We start from the raw sequence: 20,231 nt of genomic DNA on the forward strand, positions 1-20,231 counted from the left end.
CTAAATGCTGTCTTGTCTTTCTGGCATCCATTGATTTATTCTGTGGTACTGTGATGATACTGTATGTCATTAGTATGACTCTTGTCACACAAGTCTGTGCAGATTCTGGACTTTATTGGGGGAAAAAAAAGAAAAAAATCCCTTTAGCCATTGTGGTTTGGAAAGAGAATTCTTAGGAAAACTTTTCATGTGTGACCTGTAGATTTGCATTGACTTCTAAAATGGAAAGATTTTATGGAATATAGCAGAAGAGCTCAACAGTCTAAGCCAAAAAGGCTATTCCAAAGTCTCACCTCTTATATATTTCACACTGTACAATTACTTTGTCTGCCATCTGCATCAAATGATGCAGCTACAATAGCCGATCATGTGCTTTACCTTAGACTGAATTATGAAAGTTACGGCAATTAAACAACTGGAGCAGAGGCACCTTTGTCTTCCTGGCCAAAACTGAAAGTGGGATTATCTGTCTAGGATATTTTTTTAGTTAAGGTGCAAGACTGTTTAATCTGAAAAAATTTCTCTCTGTCACACACTTTTTTATTATTGCTAAACCTCAGTTTCTGTTCTGCCAAGTGAAGGTGATTGCTCTTTCCTCTCTTCCCCTTGCTTGTTTCTAGGATAATCTCCTAAGGATGGAGGCACCACTTTGGGGTGCTGTCGCAGAATGCAGCTGTTCGCTGTCAGTACCTGACAGCACTTCACCATAGCTGTTGAAAGGTGATGCTCATTGCTAGCACTAATATGGTCATAGTGGACATTGGTCAGGCTTCTATACCTGAAAAGGGAGTGCCACTGCATCCCAACTCATAGTTTGCTACCATTAAATGTCACGGTGAGTAGATGGTGAATGTCCTTTTGTGAATTCAAGGTAGGCTCCTTCCTAAGTGATTTTTAAATTGCACTGCAATAAGAGTGGCTGTTCTTGAAGCTCTAGCATGTAGGAAAGGCTGTGAAGTACCTGGGAGGAGGTTGCAGCAAGGTAAGTGTTGGTCTCTTCTTCAAGTAACAAGTGATAGGAAGAGAGGAAGTGGCCTCAAGTTGTGTCAGGGGAGGTTTAGATGGGATATTGGAAGCAATTTCTTCACCAAAAGGGTTGTTAAGCACTGGAACAAGCTGCCCAGGGAAATGGTGGAGTCACCATCCTTAGAGGTATACAAAAGATGTGTAGATGTAGTGCTTAGGGGTGTGATTAATGATGGACTTGGCAATGCAAGGTTAACGGTTGTGCTTAATAGTCTTAAGGGTTTTTTCCAATCCAAGTGATTCTATGATTCTGTTAATATCAATTGAAGAAGATGAGGTCTGGACTTTTCTCTTTCTTTGCTGGCGGGTATCATACTGGAGGAGAGCATGTGGGCCTTGGACATGCCATTTGCTTTCTGATTGGCAAAGAGGTGATAACATGCTACACAACTGCTGTCTTCTGCTCTTTAACTGCTTTTGGAGAACGATTTAAAAGCACATTCTTGCCTCGTGCTACAACATGGTTGAAACAAAAATTTCATTTGCACGTCAAGTTTGTTTTTTCCTCTTCATTTTTTGCAGAACTGTCCCAGTGTCCTGGGATTTCTCATTTGAAATGAGGAGATAATTTCTTTAGGAAAAAAAAAATGCAGTCCCTCAAAAAGATAACTGAAGGGTATAGGTGGGAGGTCATGCACTTTCAGCTTAAATAGGTTTCTGACTACACTGTATATTTTGGAGTGCTGTCTGAATAGACAGATGTCAAAGGAGTCAGGGAGTCATAATTAGTAAAGGACATAAAGTGGGCTATTTTCTTTAGGAATATAGAGTATTTCCAAGAGTCTGATTGGAGGCTAAAAGGAAAAAAAGGTCTCCAGCCTGATAGTCAGCTCAGGCAAATCAAAACTCAAGTATTTGACAAATTTTTATTACTTTCAAGGAAAGGTAGTCATCAAAGGTAAAGGGGTTATACTGTGTCTTGCAATTTTCTGTCAACAACATGCTGAGCTGCTAGGGGATACACAGTGTTGCAGCTGCTCTCTGCCTGGGGGAGTCTGGCCACCCTGCTCAAAGCCTGGAATCATGGAGGCATGAGATCCAGGAAAGTAAAGCAAGCTGCAGCTGATGCTGGATAGTAAAATTATCCCCCCCTTTATGTAATAATTTTTATTATGGGTTTCTCAGTGTTCCTTTGAAGGAGTCAAGGGCTATTATCCCTATTTCATAGATGGAGAAGTAAGGATAGTGACAGATGCTGCAATTTGCCTATTGCCATTGAGCTGAAAATGTCCTCATTGGAGCAGAGGGGGAAAAAGAAAATTAAAATACAGTGGAGGCATCTGTCTGGCTTCCACGGTACAGCTGTTCATTATGAAAATCATGTCACAGCTTAAACAGCTCCCAAATCATAATGCGTTCACAATTATGGGATCACTGCTGGGCTGTGGTGACATCAGTGTGTATCTGTACAGTTTTTGTTCTTGTAATAGTAATAATGTTTGGCTGTGGACCTGATTACAAAAATAGCTATATTTATTGTTTGCCCCTTTTTTTTTTCCTGACTGTAATACCCATAGGACATTGTTACTACTGCTGAAGTCAAGAAAATGGGGCTTCATAAATTTATTCTGTTTCAATTAATGAATTTACAATTGTGAGAAAAACTTTCTCTTGTCCAGACAGGGACAATGAGAGGTTCTTTTCTGTCCTCTGCTTAGCAAGAGGATAGGGAAAATGCCACAGCTTAACTCTAACATTTTCAGAAGGTACCCAAATTAATCTCTGGTAGATGAAAACACATTAGCTAGCCAAGTAGGTGTCAGATGTATTCCTTATACCAGAAGACTCTGTATTACAGTGTTTATTTGTCTTTTTCTGGTCCTGTAGTGTCCGTGGTAGCTGGCTGAGTAGTAAGGATCTGGTCATCTGTCAGAAGCATTGCAAAACCATGAAAAAATACTTGTGTTTTAACAATCTCAGGCAACCAGGAGATCATTAGGTAAAGCAAAGATGCTAGCCAAGGGTGGGGAAAAAGGCAGAAAAAAAAATAGCTGTAATAAGAACTTGTTTTCCCCTAGATAGGTATATTTGGTCCCTCTGGCGTTATCAAGTAATTTATTAAGTTATCAAGTATTTATTTTGCACATTGGAAGAGCAGAGTTGGTAGAGAATAGAGGGAGAATACTTCAGTAGTTGTGGCTGGGGAAGCTCATCACCACAACACATGTATTCTCCAGGAGATACACATTGGTGCAGATGATGCATGGGAGAGTTGAGTCAATGGCTTGGCCTCGCTGTCGCTGAAACAAAAATAATTGGAGAGAATGGAGGTGAGTCTCCTGTGGTCTTCTCGGTGATCAGATCCAAGGCTGTTTAATCTCATCTTTAGTCTTAGAGAAATGAAAGTGTAAAGAAACCCAGTGTGACTGTTGATAGTGACACAGCAGCTGTGATTATTGTGGGAAGAGCGGAAGGGGGGGTGTGTGAATCACAGTAGCAGAAGTGGCTTAAAATGTTTTTTTCAGTTAGGATGTGGTAGTACAAAAGAATGAACTGAAATATCAGTTGGTTTGATTTTTTTTTATTTGTTTTATTTTCTCAGCCTCTCAGCTAGAACAGTGGGAGGGGAAGGTTAATAGATGAGGCAGCTGCAGAAGACAGTATTAGTTATCTCTTGAGAACCCTGACTTGCTCAGACCCACCATGAGCAAAAGAGAGGAAGAAAATGTGTGTATTATGGATGAGAGAAAAATAAGAGCTCAGAGAATGAGAGAAAATGGATTTCAACAGTGATGTTCATTTCAATGATGTAGTTGCGAAGAGAAGGTTTGAAGACCAGGGCTAAGAAAATTATCTATACACTGGAGAGTGACCAACAGAGAAAATAGCAACCACACCCTTTACCCTTAATAATTTCAATGCTTCTCTCAAAAGAACAGCATGGTTTTTTCACCCTTTTATTGACATGGTTAATTTCTTAACATTTTACGATAAGAGTTTTAGGTTTTTAGGTGGTTTTTTTTTTCTTTTGTTACAAAGTTTTAAAAATATTAGGTGAGTTCCCTGGGCTTTCTGAAAATAAAAGCACTTTTGTAAAATCTTGTGCTGGAAATTTGGAAAGAGAGAAGCATAAAATTTTTAGTCCCCTTTGGGAGGTTTGGCCATCTCTTATTAGATTTTTAGTTTCCTGGCCTTTTAACCATCCGTACTGCCTGTTGTGTTTGTTTAGCACTGCATTCCCAGTTACTACACTTTTCCTCTGAAGAGGAAAGTATTTTTGTTCACAAACTACTGCATGAATACCAAACTTTCACCCCTCCAAAAGACCTCTTTTATACTGATTTCTTCTTCTGTGATCAGATGAAGGCTTATAGTGTCCCGAGTTGGCAAAATTTTGCTTAAAACTTGCAGTGAAGGAATTACATTCTCCTGGCTAGCTGACTAATGAGAAGTCCAAATAGAAGTTCTAGTTTCTAGGTCTGATGTTATGTTGCCAAGTATTTGGAGAGTCTGCCTATGAGAAGCAGTTGGATCCTTTGTGTAGCTTGTGTAAAATTGTATTTTAAATGGGAAGAAATTCAGTTTGATATTAGCGAGCTTGTAAGAACAAAAATAAAATTATTTTAATTCATAAAAATGTTTTCAGAAACTTGGCATCTTGTGGAAAGTGATGTTCTCCCATGAAACTTTTCAGTTTTGGCAAAACTTTTGGAAAAAATGAAATAAATATTCGGGTTGTTTTTGTTTGGACTGACTGTTTTTTGGAGTCTTGAGTCAATCTAAATTCTGCTCAGCACTAAAAGGCAGAATTCGTGTACCATGGGGTATCTGTTATCAACTTGAATGATTAATTTATATCTGGGGAGCTAGAAATATGAAATAGCCACAGCGTGTGTGTTTGCCTTAGCCTGATGTGAGAGACAAACATGCAATCAACTATGCAAATATCAAAACCTAGGGGGACTGTTATCCACAACTTAACTAATTACTTTAGCTTATTTACTTGCACAAAGCTATATGGGGCATGTTAATTGATCATTGTTTTTTACTTTTTGTTTATGTTTGAATATTTTTTTCAGTCATGCAACTCTTGGTTCTCTGCTTTTTTTTTTTGCCTGTTTTTTTTTTTTAATGGCATTGGCATAACAGAATTGCTGCCCTTGGTGCTCATTTTTCTAGCCCTTAATGATGCTCATGTTTAGAAGAGAACATAAAGTTGATTACATATTGAAAAATGTAGTCCCTGAGCTGCACACTGCAATGTTTGAACTGAAGTGCTTGACTTGGGCTTATCAGAAGGGTCATGCTGTGATATCTTTCGTTTTTAGCTGTTTGATGCTGGCTTGTACAGGTGCCCTGTGCTGTAGCTGGGCAGAAATGCTGGTTTAAAAAAATAGAGTTTGCCAAATATAATTCCAGTCTTCTAGAATTTTCTCCCTTTTCCCTGGCTGATCTGCGGCAACAGTTATAGATAGCTATATTCAATTTGGATTTTTATTTGATTTTTAAATTTGCCATTATAATGCTGAATAAACTGCTGCTTACCTAATTCCTTCCAGTACCAGCTCACCTTAGAAGCATTTGCCTCTTCCCTACCAGGTGCTGCTTGACAGCTTCCCCTCCCTTGCATGGAGGGAGGGCATTGCTGGAGCTGCATCCATTGCTGGAGTAGCTTCTGTCTCCCTTACAAAATGAAGCAAAGGAGAGAATGGGAAAAAGAAAAGCCGAGAAGCACCTGTTAGTTGAAGCTCCCTGATTCTCTGTCATTTCGCCAGACAGAGCAACCTGCCAGCTGCACTTTGTTGTGCGTGTTGGAATGGCGGCCTGGAGGCTGGTGCCAAGATATCTGCCTGCTACCCAGCCTTCCTCCTGTGGCCAAAATGCAGGGAGCTTTTTTTCAGTCGGGTTTGGGGTTTCCTACATGGCTTTGAACTAACTTATTATTGTTTAATATCTGTGTCACTGACATGGACAGCGGGATTGGGTGCGCCCTCAGCAAGTTTGCCGATGACACCAAGCTGTGTGGTTTGGTTGATACGCTGGAGGGAAGGGATGCCATCCAGAAGGACCTCGACATGCTTGTGAGGTGGGCTGATGCTAGCCCTATGAAGTTCAACCATGACGAGGGCAAGGTCCTACACCGGTGTTGGAGCAATCCCAGGCACAGCTACAGCTTGGGCAAAGAAGAGATTCAGAGCGGCCCTGCAGAGAAGGACTTGGGTGTTCTGGTCGATGAGAAAATGAACATGAGCCGGCTTCAGTGTGCGCCTGTAGCCCAGAAAGCCAACCGTATCCTGGGCTGCATCAAAAGGAGCATGACCAGCAGGTCGAAGGAGGTGATCCTGCCCCTCTACTCTGCTCTTGTGAGACCTCACCTGGAGTATTGTGTGCAGTTCTGGTGTCCTCAACATAAAAAGGACATGGAACTGCTGGAACAAGTCCAGAGGAGGGGCACGAGGATGATCAGGGGACTGGAGCACCTCCCGTATGAAGACAGGCCGAGGAAGTTGGGGCTGTTCAGCCTGGAGAAGAGAAGGCTGCGTGGGGACCTCATAGCAGCCTTCCAGTATCTGAAGGGGGCCTATAGGGATGCTGGGGAGGGACTCTTCATCGGGGACTGTAGTGACAGGACAAGGGGTAATGGGTTAAAACTTAAACAGGGGAAGTTTAGATTGGATATAAGGAGGAAGTTCTTTACTGTTAGGGTGGTGAGGCACTGGAATGGGTTGCCCAGGGAGTTTGTGAATGCTCCATCCCTGGCAGTGTTCAAGGCCCAGGCTGGATGAAGCCTTGTGTGGGATGGTTTAGTGTGAGGTGTCCCTGCCCATGGCAGGGGGGTTGGTACTAAATGATCTTAAGGTCTTTTCCAACCCTAACTATTCTATGATTCTGTGATTCTATGATTCTATGGTTAGTGCACAGACTCAGAACACTGGTGTCCACTGTTTAGTGGTGTTGACACAGTTCCGAAAATTTCATTACTATACCACAAGAGAATTCCAAACACAAACAGGAATGTCAAAGGAGTAAGGGAAATGAGCACACAGATTTTGCTTTGGGCAGGCTTGCAGTAGCTGTAGGTCTCTGAGTTAATATGTTTGGGGTTTTTTTGATACACTGACCAACCCTCTCAACCCTTAGCACCCAAAGAGTAAAATATCATTTCATTACTTAGTTTGACTATAGAAGAAAACTTGGTGTTTGATTGTTATTCTAGTGGTTTTCTTTAATAGAATCATTCTGAAACATGACCATTGTTAGAAATTAGATTAGGCATAGTTTTCAGACAGAGATAGTGTCATTTGGTTGAGCAAGTTGTTATAATTAAAGGTTCTTTCCTTAAATCTTTCATTTTTAGGCTTAGACTACTAAGTCTATAGTACTAGTTCTGTTTGGAATGAATACAACATTTCTTTAGTCCATGGAAGTGCAACTAAGTGATGAAATTCAGCAAGCTGGCTCAAGGCTTTGTGTTGTGAGGAGAGTTTGGGGATCTTTACCCATAAGGAAGCATACAGAGAAATGCATGTGATGTCTGTGAATGCTCCATCCCTGGCAGTGTTCAAGGCCAGGTTGGACAGAGTCTTGGGTGACATGGTGTAGTGTGAGGTGTCCCTGCCCATGGCAGGGGGGTTGGAACTAGATGATCTTAAGGTCCTTTTCAACCCTAACTATTCTATGATTCTGTGATTCTATGATTCTATGTCTACTTTTAATGGAAAGGAAAAACAAGGTGAATAAAGATTTGTCATTAGGTAGAGAAACAACACTAGAGTTGCAGGGTATCCAAGACAAAGAACGGAATTATAACTGTTGAAAACTGCAGTAGTCAGTGGAAAGCAGTTTATGAAAAATTGGTACCTGGAAGACATTTGAGTGAGATCAGAGAGAAGTATCAGATGTAGGTGAACTGGGCAATGAATAGGAGAATCTGGAAAGAGGTGTAGTACTTGCAAAATTATATTATTGGGTTAGCCCACACATAGATTGTAATGGAAATCATGACGGGTAGGCAGGACTTGAAAGTCCAGAAAAGATAGAAACCACAGTAAAAGTCATAGAGCTGTAATGGAAATTAATGATACACTGTAAATAGATAAGAGCTTCTTATGTGTGTAAGATAGGATTCATATGACTCAACTACTTCAGAGGAGTATGGAAAAATAATCTACTGGCTTTGTGTCAACTTAGAGTTGGGTTAGAAGGCCCAATGATGTTATGTATGAGGAAAATGTAATAAGAAGATCTCTTCACTACCTACCACAGGACTATAAAAAGTTGATGCTATTTTAGAATTCAATTCAGTATAACCTTACAGCTCACCCTTAAAGCTCATCCTTAAAAATAACCACTTATATCAAGTGTGAGCAAGCTGATTTAGTTTATATTACATGGGATCATTGTTGTGATGTAATCCCAGCTAGCAACTGAGCAACATGCATGAATGTAAATTTAATTAAGGTCTTCAATTTTAATAGTTGATTTTAAAGAAGTTAAGGAAATCGCTGATGTGTATCAGACCAATGAAAGATATTTAATACAGGGTTGTTTCAAATCTCATTGTTTCAAATCTCAAATTAAATTTGTTTCCTCAGGGAAAAAGAGTGGGTAAAAAAGCCTGTACAGAGGAATTCCAAATCTAACAGGGGATCAACCCACTAAAGTAATACCAGGAGCTTTCACAAATTTCAGAAAATGGTACTCATTATACAAGAAAGTAGTGTCTTGGAAGTCTAGAAGTTCTCTAAATTCGGATTGCTAAAACTCACCAAAACCTAATCTTTTGAAGGAAATCAAAAGCAAATCTAGCTGGGTGGGGTTTATTTTGATTGATTGGTTGCTTGATATTTTTTTAGTTGTTTTTTTTTTTCCTTTAGTCCTCAAAGAAAGACTCAAATAAGTGTGTGTGTGTGTGTGTGTGTGTGAGGGAAGAGGGAGCACACAGTTGGAAGATTACAGTTCACAAAGGTCTGACTAGGACAGGTAGGACATAAGGATGAACCATATGGTGAATGAGAGAGATTCACCTGGAGAAGCAGGAGTTTATGCAACTGTTACGGAGGTCAGACTCCTAAAAGCCAAATGCTCTTAACTTCTCTGTTACAGAGAGGACTGTGTGTTTTCATGTCAGAGTACTGTAAAAATGGCACTTGACATTTCAGATTCATGGAGACGGTTAAAACATGCTGTTGTATGACTGGTGCGTAGCAAATATACATTATATAAATATAATATTTTTCTTTAAACGGGGGAAAGATATAGATCCAGCAACTGCAGACATGCTAATCTGCCCTCAATGGACTGCAAAATAGAACAAAATTTGAATAAGAGAATAATTTAAGAAGCAGAGGTAAATGTTAAGTTTCATTAAACACAGCATGTGTTTACTGAAAGGAGACTGATATCCCGAACTACCTCATTTAAAAACTGATTTTGTAGATGAGACTAATCTGGGACTAATCAAACTGTAATTTATTAAAGTATTTGTTGTGGGACTTCATGAAAAATTATTCATTCAAGCAGGAAAAACAAGGATTAATGAAAAAGTTAGTTCTAAAATGGGTAAGGAGCAGTGTTGTGAAGATATATAATGGGCTGTAGGAATTTTTTGTCTGCATTTGGGATACATTTTATGTATTCATGATCATGGGATGAAAATGATAGTGTACTAAAAGACTAAGTAGAGAGTCATAGTTATGCTCAAAATATTGTTTATTGGCAAAGAGGAAACAGACCTTTTATGTATATTTGTATAAAGGAAAAAAATTATTGTTAGTGAACTGAAATCTTAAGTCTAATCCAAAAATCATTATTAGCGTGGATGTAGTTATTGCAGAAAAAAAAATATATTTATGCAGATGTTAATACTACTATTACAGTTAAAATTCTTATACATACACTTATGTTAAACTACTTTTTCTAATGTTATGCTGACCCTTTCCCAGCTCTTCTTGGCCCTAAGGTTGATGGTTTCAGTATGGTGGTGGTTGTGGGTATGGTTATGGTGACTTGTCATCATCTGGGATCCTCAGCCAGGAGGATGTTCATGTTGATGGTTTCTTCTTCCTCATTTTAGGATCAACTTGTGGTTGTGTTTTTTGTTTGCTGACCTGCTTTTATGCATTTCTCTTTCTTCATTAGTCTGCAGCTCCATGTTATATCCAAACTTATATGGCACCTTTTAAGTATGGTGGAAACCACTTCTGTGTTCTCTTCCTTACTCCTGTGTTCTCTTTCTTACTCCTGTATCCTTAGCTCCAGGTCTTAATTTCTTCAGCTGGCCATCGGCAAGTTGCTTATAGCTGGGGGGGTATTCACTGTCAAGCCTGTGCCCCATCTCATATCTCTCCTACCTTTACTTGTCTATACTGCATCCTATGTCACCACTTCCCAAGGCCTTTGCTAAGATACCAGTCCTGTATTTCTCTATAGCACGTTAATATAACAGTCATAAAACCCAGGTGGCTCCATACAATGCCAAAGAAAGGTAAATCAAATTAGGCACAGCTAGCCGGCCAATTAGAATATTTGAGGCTGCTGACAGGCCAAGGAAAGCTCAGACAGAGCAAACCCTGACAAGCCTCATTCCGGAGGCCTTACAGACTCACTACACAGCCTGTCATTAGCAACGGCAATGCATACATGCAGGGTAGCAGCATTATCAACACAGTTGATGTTTGGCATATTGTACTGGAAGAACTGGAGGATACGGACAGGTTAAATCATGTGAGAAAACCTGATAGTTCAGAGTGGGAGTTTACACTCATATGCACTAATAATAAAATACTTGCTTTTATAATCTGGGACTTTGCCAGTTGCTTTGAAGGGAAGCAGATGAAGGGAAGGTCTTATGAGTAATAGTTATTAATGGCAAAAAAGCCACCTGCAAAAGGCATATGTGATCCTAGGATGTGCTACATATGCTAGCTTCAGTAAGGCTAGGAAAAATAAACATTTGCTCACCAATCGAGCTTCATCTGAAATTGTCTTGTTTGTTCTGGATGCTTGTGTTCATAAAAGACATGTTCAGATGTGAGAAATGGAGAACCTGTGTATGAGTTAATTGCACAAGTGCCAACAGAGTTGTTCCAGCAAGTTTGGCTTGCAGTAACTGAGATCCAGAGCTCTAAAGATGAAAACACCTGAGCTGCCTTGGGCTGCCAACTTGGGTATGAAATCAGCAAGCTGCATTTGCAGGGTCTTGGGCTGGAAGGAGTAAACTTTTTCTTGGGCTGTTAGACAAATCCTGGCACTGCATGAAAGTGTTTGTACCATTTCTAGGCCCAAATGGAAGTGTGCCTGCCACTACTATGTAGGTACTACGTAGGTACTGTTTTGGGCCTCTAGATCTGGGATTGGTGTGTGCAGACCATAGGATAGATACTTCCTGAAGTAGTTGGTAAACTTTGTCATTTGGACTGTACTCATCACAGCAAATGATTTAGTGAATCAGGTTCAGAAGAGATGGGAGTGGTTCTGTCAGGTCAGGGGGATACTAGGGGTTTGCAGTGGGAGGGTCCGCCTCTGCTCAGGTGGTCCTTTAAACTGCAGCCATAGCGTCTTCTGCCTGACTCTTTCTGAGAGTCAGAACTGCAGCTGAATCTATACGTGGATGGTTGATGAACTAATTAATTTTCTGACTGCCTTCCCTTTTTTTCAGTTTCTCTTTCATTTTCTACTCCCAAATAGTGATTGACTGTGAAATGAACTGTAAGACAGAAGGAATTCCTGTGCCTCATTTTGCTGGGAGAAGGCACATACAGGACTGTAGAAATAGTTTCCCTTCAGGACACATGATTTAACTGCGATAACTTATTACTGTTGGTGTAGATAGAAGGCTCATTATGAAAATCAATGTATCGAGGAGTCCATTTTGCCTATTGTGAAATACTTGAAAAAATAAACCAAAATCCCACAAAGTTATTTTCAGGATAATATATTATTTTCAAAAACAGCCTGACATGTTTTTCTCTCAATCCAATGTTTTAATGGCCATCTGAAGTATTTTCAGGGAAAATTGAAGATTGAATTTGAATGATTACCGATAGGTGGGATTTTCTGTCCTTCTGAAAAAATACCTGAAATCTAATGGGTACTATATGTAAGCCATTTGTATTTTTGTGGGAGCACCTGCCCTTGCTGATCTATCATGTACAAAGCAATCAGGCAATTTTCTGTAGTCATACCGGTTACATGAGACTCGAGGTGTAGGTGTAATGTGAAGGAAGGCCTCTGTCTGTACAACATGGCTTTTCACTTGTTGGTAATTAATAGCAAAAGCACTTCAGGAAGCTCTCTTTGCCAGAGGGATCTCTCTCTTTCACTGTGTGCAGGTTTAGTGTTTGCTTTGGACAACTCAGCAAGTGTTTCGGCTGTAGGGAGGCTTTGAGTCTTAGGAAAACATGCTATATTAAGGTTCCATGGGGTTTTGTTTATAGGGCTTCTGGATCATTTCAGACTCCAACCCCCAATGATTTGCTGAAAATAGTGTCAATCAGATTTGAATTAGAGTCTCTGTCAACTTAATATAAGGCTGCTTCCCTAGAAACAGTTACGCATGGCTCCCAGTGACTGCTAGCAGACTGTGGGGTACCTGTGACTACATCCCAGGTCCTTAGGGTGGGCAGCAAGGATGAAGGAGGGAGTCCCAAGTCCACTGCAGGCATCTCTTGTGTGCAGCAACATGCTGTACAGCAAACCCTCCGGTGCTGCCTTGTTTCAGCTTCTGACACCCCCAGGCAGCATGCTGGGATGGTTTCTGGAGTTTATGGAAGTATTTTTCCTTCCATATGTGTTTCTGTACAAGTGCTTAACTCCCTTCTCCAACGAGGGATTATTGTGAATCATTTGGAAGAGAGGAAGTGAGAAGATAAATTGATAAATTGCAGTGAAAATGGGATGTGAGGTGCAGTGCTACAAGTGGTGAGGTTTCTCCAAGGGAGAGGGGCTGAGAGAAAAAGTTGAGTGTCTTATAAGTATTCCAACTGTGTTTAATTATGAAAGACCAGTTTGAAGTAAGCTGAATAAAAAGGCAGATTATTTTTTATTGTTATTACTTATTTATGTGATTAATTTTCTGTAAAACACAAGAAGTTCTAAGTGGAAAAATGTACCAGAAGAAAGGAAAAAATCAAACCCAAGCTCACACACAACTCATGTGCCCTCTAGCTCCAGGCTCTGAGTTCATGGGAAACACTGGTGGTCCTTTCTTCATGATGGGAAATGGTACTTTCTTTTGAAATAAGCAAATGGGTGGTAATGACAGTTCTTTCAGACATTTGAATGCCAGTTCTCTTGCAGTCTTCACATGAACTTTACTTCAACAAAGCCATTAGGTTTTCTCCTCTGGCTTCTACCACTGTATTAAAGCTGGATGCTTAAAAGTTTCTGGGTTTGGGATTCCTCTCCTGTTTTCCATGTCAATTACAGTTATGTTGCTTTTGAGGAAGAGGTTGCCAGCAGGGAATACTGAGGAGTGCCAAATTAAATTTCAAATACATTTTGTTCTTCACTCATGTTGAGAATTATTTCTCCCCTAAGGTTGCTGTACTAAGCAAAATGAGATCAGGTTGCATCTTAAACTCTTAGTAACATTGGTCTAGTTAAGTTATTAAAGCCGTCTTAGTGGCTAGTGCTGTTGACACTTCCCTGGAAAGCTGATGCAGCATGAATGTAATGGGCCCTGGTTAAAAAAAAAAAGAGGCTGGAGAAACCTTCAGTCTGAGAAATCTGGAGTCCACTGTCTTGGTTCCTGGCTGCCTGCTAGAGAAGTGGCTCTGAGAAATGGGAAGCTTGCTTATTTTTGACATGTGTATTTGTTATGGCCCTGTTTTCTGACAAACAATGCCAGAATGAAACAATGCAAATTATAACAAAGTGGAAGAGGGACTCTTCACTAGGGACTGTAATGATAGGATAAGGGGTAAGGGGTTAAAACTTAAACAGGGGAAGTTTAGATCAGATGTAAGGAAGAAATTCTTTACTGTAAGGGTGGTGAGGCACTGGAATGGGTTGCCCAGGGAGGTTGTGAGTGCTCCGTCCCTGGTGGTGTTCAAGGCCAGGTTGGACGAAGCCTTGGATGGCATGGTTTAATGTGAGGTGTCCCTGCTCATGGCAGGGGGTTGGAACTGGATGATCTTAAGGTCCTTTCCAACCCTAACTATTCTATGGTTCTATGTAAGCCATTGAAATCAGCTAGCTGTGAATGACTTTTGGTGATTGGCTAGTGAATGATATTTCACCACCAAGCAAATGTTTCTAATTTTTTTAAACTTTTTAAATTTATATTTATATTTTAAATATTTGAATCCCAAATCCAGATTTTGGGTTCATTAGGATCTTATGGATAGCTTCTAGCTATGTGTGCAAGTCCTATCTCTGTGCCCATTTTGCATTTCAAGCAATTAGCTTAATTTATATCAGGAAGAGACACTAATTGGAGGGAAAGGTTAGTAGCAAGATGCCGATGACAATTAAGGTAATACATCACATATTACCTATATAAGTTTTCATGAAATAAGCCCTTTTCAGATGTCAAGTAAGCCTAGTGAGAACTTGCTCTCTTGCAAGTGTAGCGTTCCCTGCTTCATATGAATGGGTATGCTGAAACACAAAGTATATGATATATTTAGTTTTACACAATATGTCAGTCAGAGGTCAAGAAAGAAGAGTGGAACTCCAGGACCATCAGGAGCCTTGATTCTCTGACAGGTTTCTAGAGATGAGCAATAATTACTGAACTTCCTGTGGCAATACTCATCCATAACAGCAATGATGTAGGCCAAGGATTTGGTACACGGGCTGGAAAAGAATTGGTAAAAATATCTGTATTCTCTCTGGAATAAAGATATCCATTCTGCCAATGGCTAATTATGTTCTAACTGCTTGTTTCTTACTGGCCTGAAGCAGAGCTTCCCCGAAATGCTGTAGCAACATATTAGATGGGGTCCCACATTTTACATTCTGACCAACCCTTTTATCTTTTTTTTCTTGTTAATCCCCAGAATGCAACAGCAACAACAGCAACGTCGAATGTTCACAGCTGCCCTCCTGGCACTTGTTTTTATTCTGGCAGCTGTGAGTACCACAGAGGCTGGCAAAAAAGAGAAACCAGGTAAGGTCCAGTGTAATTCAGAGTTAATCCCCATGATAGATTACACATGTGGGAGAATGTCAAATGCTTCTGGTTTTGTTATGAAATTCAGGTTGTTTGTTAACATTTTGACATACAGGGTAGGGCTTTGTGGCTGTGACATGTTATTCTCCGTTAAGTATGAAAATGGAAAGTAGTTGCCATGAAAGCTAGCAGCTTGACAGCCTTGTAGTCTTATTTTACCACAGAGTAGATGTTGCAAGGCAGCTTAGTATTTGCTCTGGGAATAGGTTCATTCTTGATTTAGGGAGAACCAAATAGGAGTGATGTAAGAGTAGTTACCAAGTTGCTTGTTCCGTGTTGTATCTGACAATGCTAGGCCAATGCTGTGTGACGTGGAAATCCTCCCACAAAGAACTGAACTAACTCGCTGCTGCGTAAAGACAGCCAGACATCCAGTGGTAATTGCTTTCTGCTGGTGATGAACTCACACCTCATTATAGGGGAGACAGGCCTGCGGTGGAAAATTCATATCTATGCAACCCAGTTGTGACATTTTTTAAGGAACGCATCTTTTGGTGGTTTTCTTAAGGTCTTATGATTTACAGGCCACTTGCACACCAGTTAAAATGACATGTGAGTCTACCTGAATTTGTGTTCTGATTACAAAGGTGTTTATAGCCTTTGTGGCTATATGGAAATATGAGAAAATGTGAATGTAAATATACAGGGTTAGAAGGAAAAAAAATTATATAAGGTTATTTAAAGCTACTTGTGATGTTTTGGGATGAACACTTGGGTTTGATAACATCGCTGTCTTATCAGACTTGGGTTTAAGGATTTAAATGAAACTATGACCCTTACTTTTGTCCCTGAGCACATGTGTTAACAGCATTTTGAGTACACCTCTCCGTGTAGATTTTTCTTCACCTTGTTTTGGTCATATTGTGCCATAGAATGTGGCATGGCATACCGAGTGAAAAGTTTGTGTCTCGCAGCTGTTCCCTGGAGGTGCTTGAATCCTCTGATACACAACATCAACACATACATTTGAGGGTGAGGGTGGTGAAGCATTGTCACAGGCTGCCCAGAGAAGCTGTGGGTGCGCCATCCCTGGCAGTGTTCAAGACCTGGTTGGACAGGGCTTTGAGCAACCTGTTCTAGTGGAAGGTGTCCCTGCCTGTGGCAGAGGGGTTGGAACTGGATGAGCTTTAAGGTTCCTTCCAACCCAAACCATTCTATGATTATGATTTCTAACCTGTATAATGTGTAGTGCTTCAGTTGGAACTGAAAATATTTGGCTGCCATCAGCTACTGGAGGCAGAGGAGTGTCCTTTCTGCATGAGCGCTGTATGTTTTGGTTAGTGATCCCTGAGAGTTTCTAGGTGATTCCCCGCTGTGAAGATGAGAATCCACTTGGGAATATCTAAGTGGACTAGTAGACATGGTAGTGGGACTGAATTTGAATGATCCACCCTACTTTGGAGTCAGAGAGGCTGACCTGTCTGCAGAACTGTGAAAAGGATGCCAGAACTTTTGCCTTTGAAGCAGTTGTTTTACAAATGTCTTCCTCATTCACCTTTTCAGGTGATGTGCCTGTTTAATGAAGTTTAGGGAGCTTCTCCATAGGCTGCTGGGTACTAACCATTTCTCTTGCTTGGGTTTGGTTCCTTGTCTTCATCCAGAGAAAAAGTCGAAGAAGTCTGACTGTGGGGAATGGCAGTGGAGTGTCTGTGTGCCCACCAATGGTGACTGTGGCCTGGGGACCCGTGAGGGCACTCGCACTGGAGCTGAGTGCAAACAAACCACCAAGACTCAGAAGTGTAAGATCCCCTGCAACTGGAAGAAGCAATTTGGAGGTAAGCATTGCTCTCAAGGGATTTGCTTTCATGTTTACTCAAATATGGAGCAGGAAGCCTGTATTTTCTGCTTAGCATGATCCTTTTGTCTACAAAAACTAACTGTGATACTCTGTTAGATTCATAGCATTCTTGTGTTCACACTCAGTCATTTTGGTTTAAAAATTGCCATTTATTTACTCACTGCAGCAGAGTGCAAATACCAGTTCCAGGCCTGGGGAGAATGTGACCTGAATACTGCCTTGAAGACTAGAACTGGGAACTTAAAGAGAGCCCTTCATAATGCTGACTGCCAGAAGACTGTCACAATCTCAAAGCCCTGTGGGAAGCTTACCAAACCCAAACCTCAAGGTAAATTCCATTTGCTGAAGGCTGCACACTAGTTCATTCAAATCACTGGATTTGTAATGTCCCACATGCTTCAGTGGGAACTCAGTAGTACAGAAGATTGTATTTTCATGGCCTTGTCTTAGTTCTGCACTTGCTTCTATGTCTCAGTGGTCAGGCAGACAATATTCCTGAGTTGTATGGTCAGGGCAGTCTCACACAAGAGGTAAGCTGAAGATAAAGAGCTCTGATTTTAACATTAGACCACTTCTACTACGATCAGTTTCCTGATGTGACTAGAATTCTAGAGTACAGATGCATTTCATAACTCTGCTGTTGATGGGAACAGACCAGTAATAGCATGCAAAAATGTCTCTTGATAAAGACACCTTTTATAAAAGTTTTGTTTTCTATCAAATAATGCTGAAATACATGGATGTTCTGCACCCTTGGGGTTGTATATTCTTTATTCAAAGACAGCAGGAAGGAGAGTATTATTGTTCAAGTGCAAGTGATAGTGTAATTCTTAGTACACAGAAAGGCATATGCTCTGCATTTGTGTTTCCAGGTGTTCCTCAGACAAACTTATTTTCTTTCTAATCATTAAAGCCTTTTAATATACTCTCTTGTTGGAGTAGCAGGTGTTATGTGTGTAGGATGATTTATAGTGGGAGCTAAAACTGTGAGATCTTGTTTGAAACACAGAAGTAATGTGTTTTAAGTGGATTACGCAAGCTATGCTACCCTGGCATTTGTTTGCTTAAAACCATCTAGGTTTAAAACATTAGAGCGTCTGAATACTAGGATAATTATAAAAATAAATGTGATTAGGAGTGACAGGTGCAACAGGGATGAGCCATTTTCAAATTGTTGATGGTGGTGCACCATTGATCTGAGTGAGGAGTACCTGCAGGTGGCCTGCTCTGCTTGTGCTACCAGAGACATGTCTGATGAGGCTGCAGATGCTTTCTGGGTGTGCTAATGCATCTGTCTGCTTTGCAGTCAGTACAGGTGTAACTGGTCTTCCCCACACGACATTTATGGAGTTACTACATCAGCACTTAGCCTAGACCCTGTGTAGATAATGACAAGCTGTGAAGCAGAAACTATATTTCACAGCTAGAAACTAGATTTTCAGAGACCAGCTGATTTAGTTGAGTTGGCAGCAATAAACATCTTCATTTGAGTGGGAAGGCAGGAAGGTCTTTGATTTCATTGTTTTTTAGTCTGGGGAGAAGGACCTTTTTCTTTTCCTTGGGAGAGATTTTTGGTGTGGTTTGTTTTTTTTTTCGTTTTGAGTAAATTTCCATACCCAGGTGGCATTTGGGAGTTTATTGACCGAAGCTTCCTTTTATGCTACCAGAAGACCTCTGCAGCTGGACCTGCTAGTAGCCTTTTGCCTTGTTTTGCTCTCCCTGGGTCTGTATATTCTATCAATGGCTGTCAGAAGAGGGGAGAGGGAGACAAAGCAGAGCATTGATACAGCATTATTTTGTGAGAGCAATGCTCTTGGGTGGTACAGGGTCTTTTTAAAGTTATAGCTTTAAAGGCAGCGCTTGTGAAATTGCTGGATTGGAGTTAACTTTTACTCATTCTAGATATGAATGAGTTGTAGCTGAGACTGAAACTTGGGCTGGGACTCACTGCAGCAAACCTAGTTATGTGGTTTGACTTGATTAGGAAACCTGGCTTCATTTCATTTGAAGGAATGCAAAAGGAGAAGTACATGTAAACATAGGTATGTTATCAGAATAACTGTGGCAGAAATTCTGCTCTCCTTATTTGCATTAGAAATCTCACAGCATCTTCCTGCTTGCCACCTGCTCGTTCATCTGCTGTTGGCATTAGTAGGAACATCATGCAAGGAAGTCACACACTTGCAGCCTGCCTGGGCCCTGAGCTAAGGATAAGAATTCCATAGTGCAGATCTGTGGGTACCCGGGAGCTACACTGCATGTTATGTTGGCAGCAGTAGGGAAGAACTAGAGTAAGAAATTAGGTCAAGCAGATTAGTACTGTGTGAAATGTTGTGCCCTACTGAACTTTATTTCTGAGTTAAAAATCCGACTGCTGACATGTTGGCTGGAATTGAGAGTGTCTGTTTCCTTCCTGAGGTGAAGGAAATTGCAGGTTGGAGGTAAGTCTCCACCCATATGTAGATAAAGGAAAAATCAAACTGAATTCAGTATATAGTTAGAATAGGACCCAATTTAATTCTTTGGTGATAAGAAAATCTAGATTATTGTCTGAGCCTTTGGAATGAACTGCAGATATGTATTAGGCTCCCTTTCCACCCATAGCTTTGCACCAGTGGCTCAAGACTGCAAAAGAAAAAGCATATTATACATTACTTGGAAACAGCATTTTTGTTTTGAGGCACAGTGCTGCATAAGGTCTGTACTGAAACATAGATAGACATATAAATGCTGATCAGGTGCGACCCCTTTGTACTGTGATTGCCTGGAGTAGCAGAGCAGTGGCCTTCTTGCGTTTGGGAGCTCTGGCAGAACAGTAAGTGGGGGGCTTATTGATTGAAAGAATCTGTTTTACTGCTAAACATTTCTTTCCTGACTGGTATATGCTTCAAGAGCTGCATCACTGAATACATCTCTGACAGCAATAGGTTAGGAGTGCCAAAAGGAGATGTCAACTGACTGAGAATATTACACTGAAAATACCAAGTATATTCAGAAAAATGGTTTTCATTATTTCTCTAACTTCCTTTCCTGTGAGCTGGAATTTTCCTTCAATTGGGTCATGTTTGTAATCTCTCAATTACATCAGTTTTCCTTCTGATTTTATGTTTTAAATGAGGTGAATGAAAGCCCCTATTTGGCTTCTCCAATCAGTTGCAGTTTTATGCATCTCCTGTTACTACTGATGCTTGCCGTCTTCTGAAGATAGAACCTCTAACTTCAGTGTTTTATTGTATAACAGTTAATCCATTCATACTCTACGGGACTTACCTAAATTCCTTTTATTACTGA

General features: G+C 40.5%; 1 protein-coding gene across 3 annotated transcripts in view; it reads left to right on the forward strand.

The window, feature by feature from the left end:
* The window catches only part of PTN (pleiotrophin), a 78,684-nt gene that overhangs the window by 40,488 nt on the left and 17,965 nt on the right, over window positions 1–20,231 (forward strand). For 2 of the 3 annotated variants that reach the window (XM_065681482.1, XM_065681472.1), the window contains 3 exons: window positions 14,970–15,079; window positions 16,744–16,917; window positions 17,107–17,268. In XM_065681482.1, the coding sequence (XP_065537554.1) occupies window positions 14,971–15,079; window positions 16,744–16,917; window positions 17,107–17,268 (445 nt within the window). In that variant the 5' untranslated portion in view covers window position 14,970. The remainder of the gene's footprint in view (window positions 1–14,969; window positions 15,080–16,743; window positions 16,918–17,106; window positions 17,269–20,231) is intronic. The other variant, XM_065681489.1, reaches the window with a different exon arrangement.

Source organism: Lathamus discolor, chromosome 1 (assembly GCF_037157495.1).
Source record: "Lathamus discolor isolate bLatDis1 chromosome 1, bLatDis1.hap1, whole genome shotgun sequence".
Classification (NCBI taxonomy): Eukaryota; Metazoa; Chordata; class Aves; order Psittaciformes; family Psittacidae; genus Lathamus; species Lathamus discolor.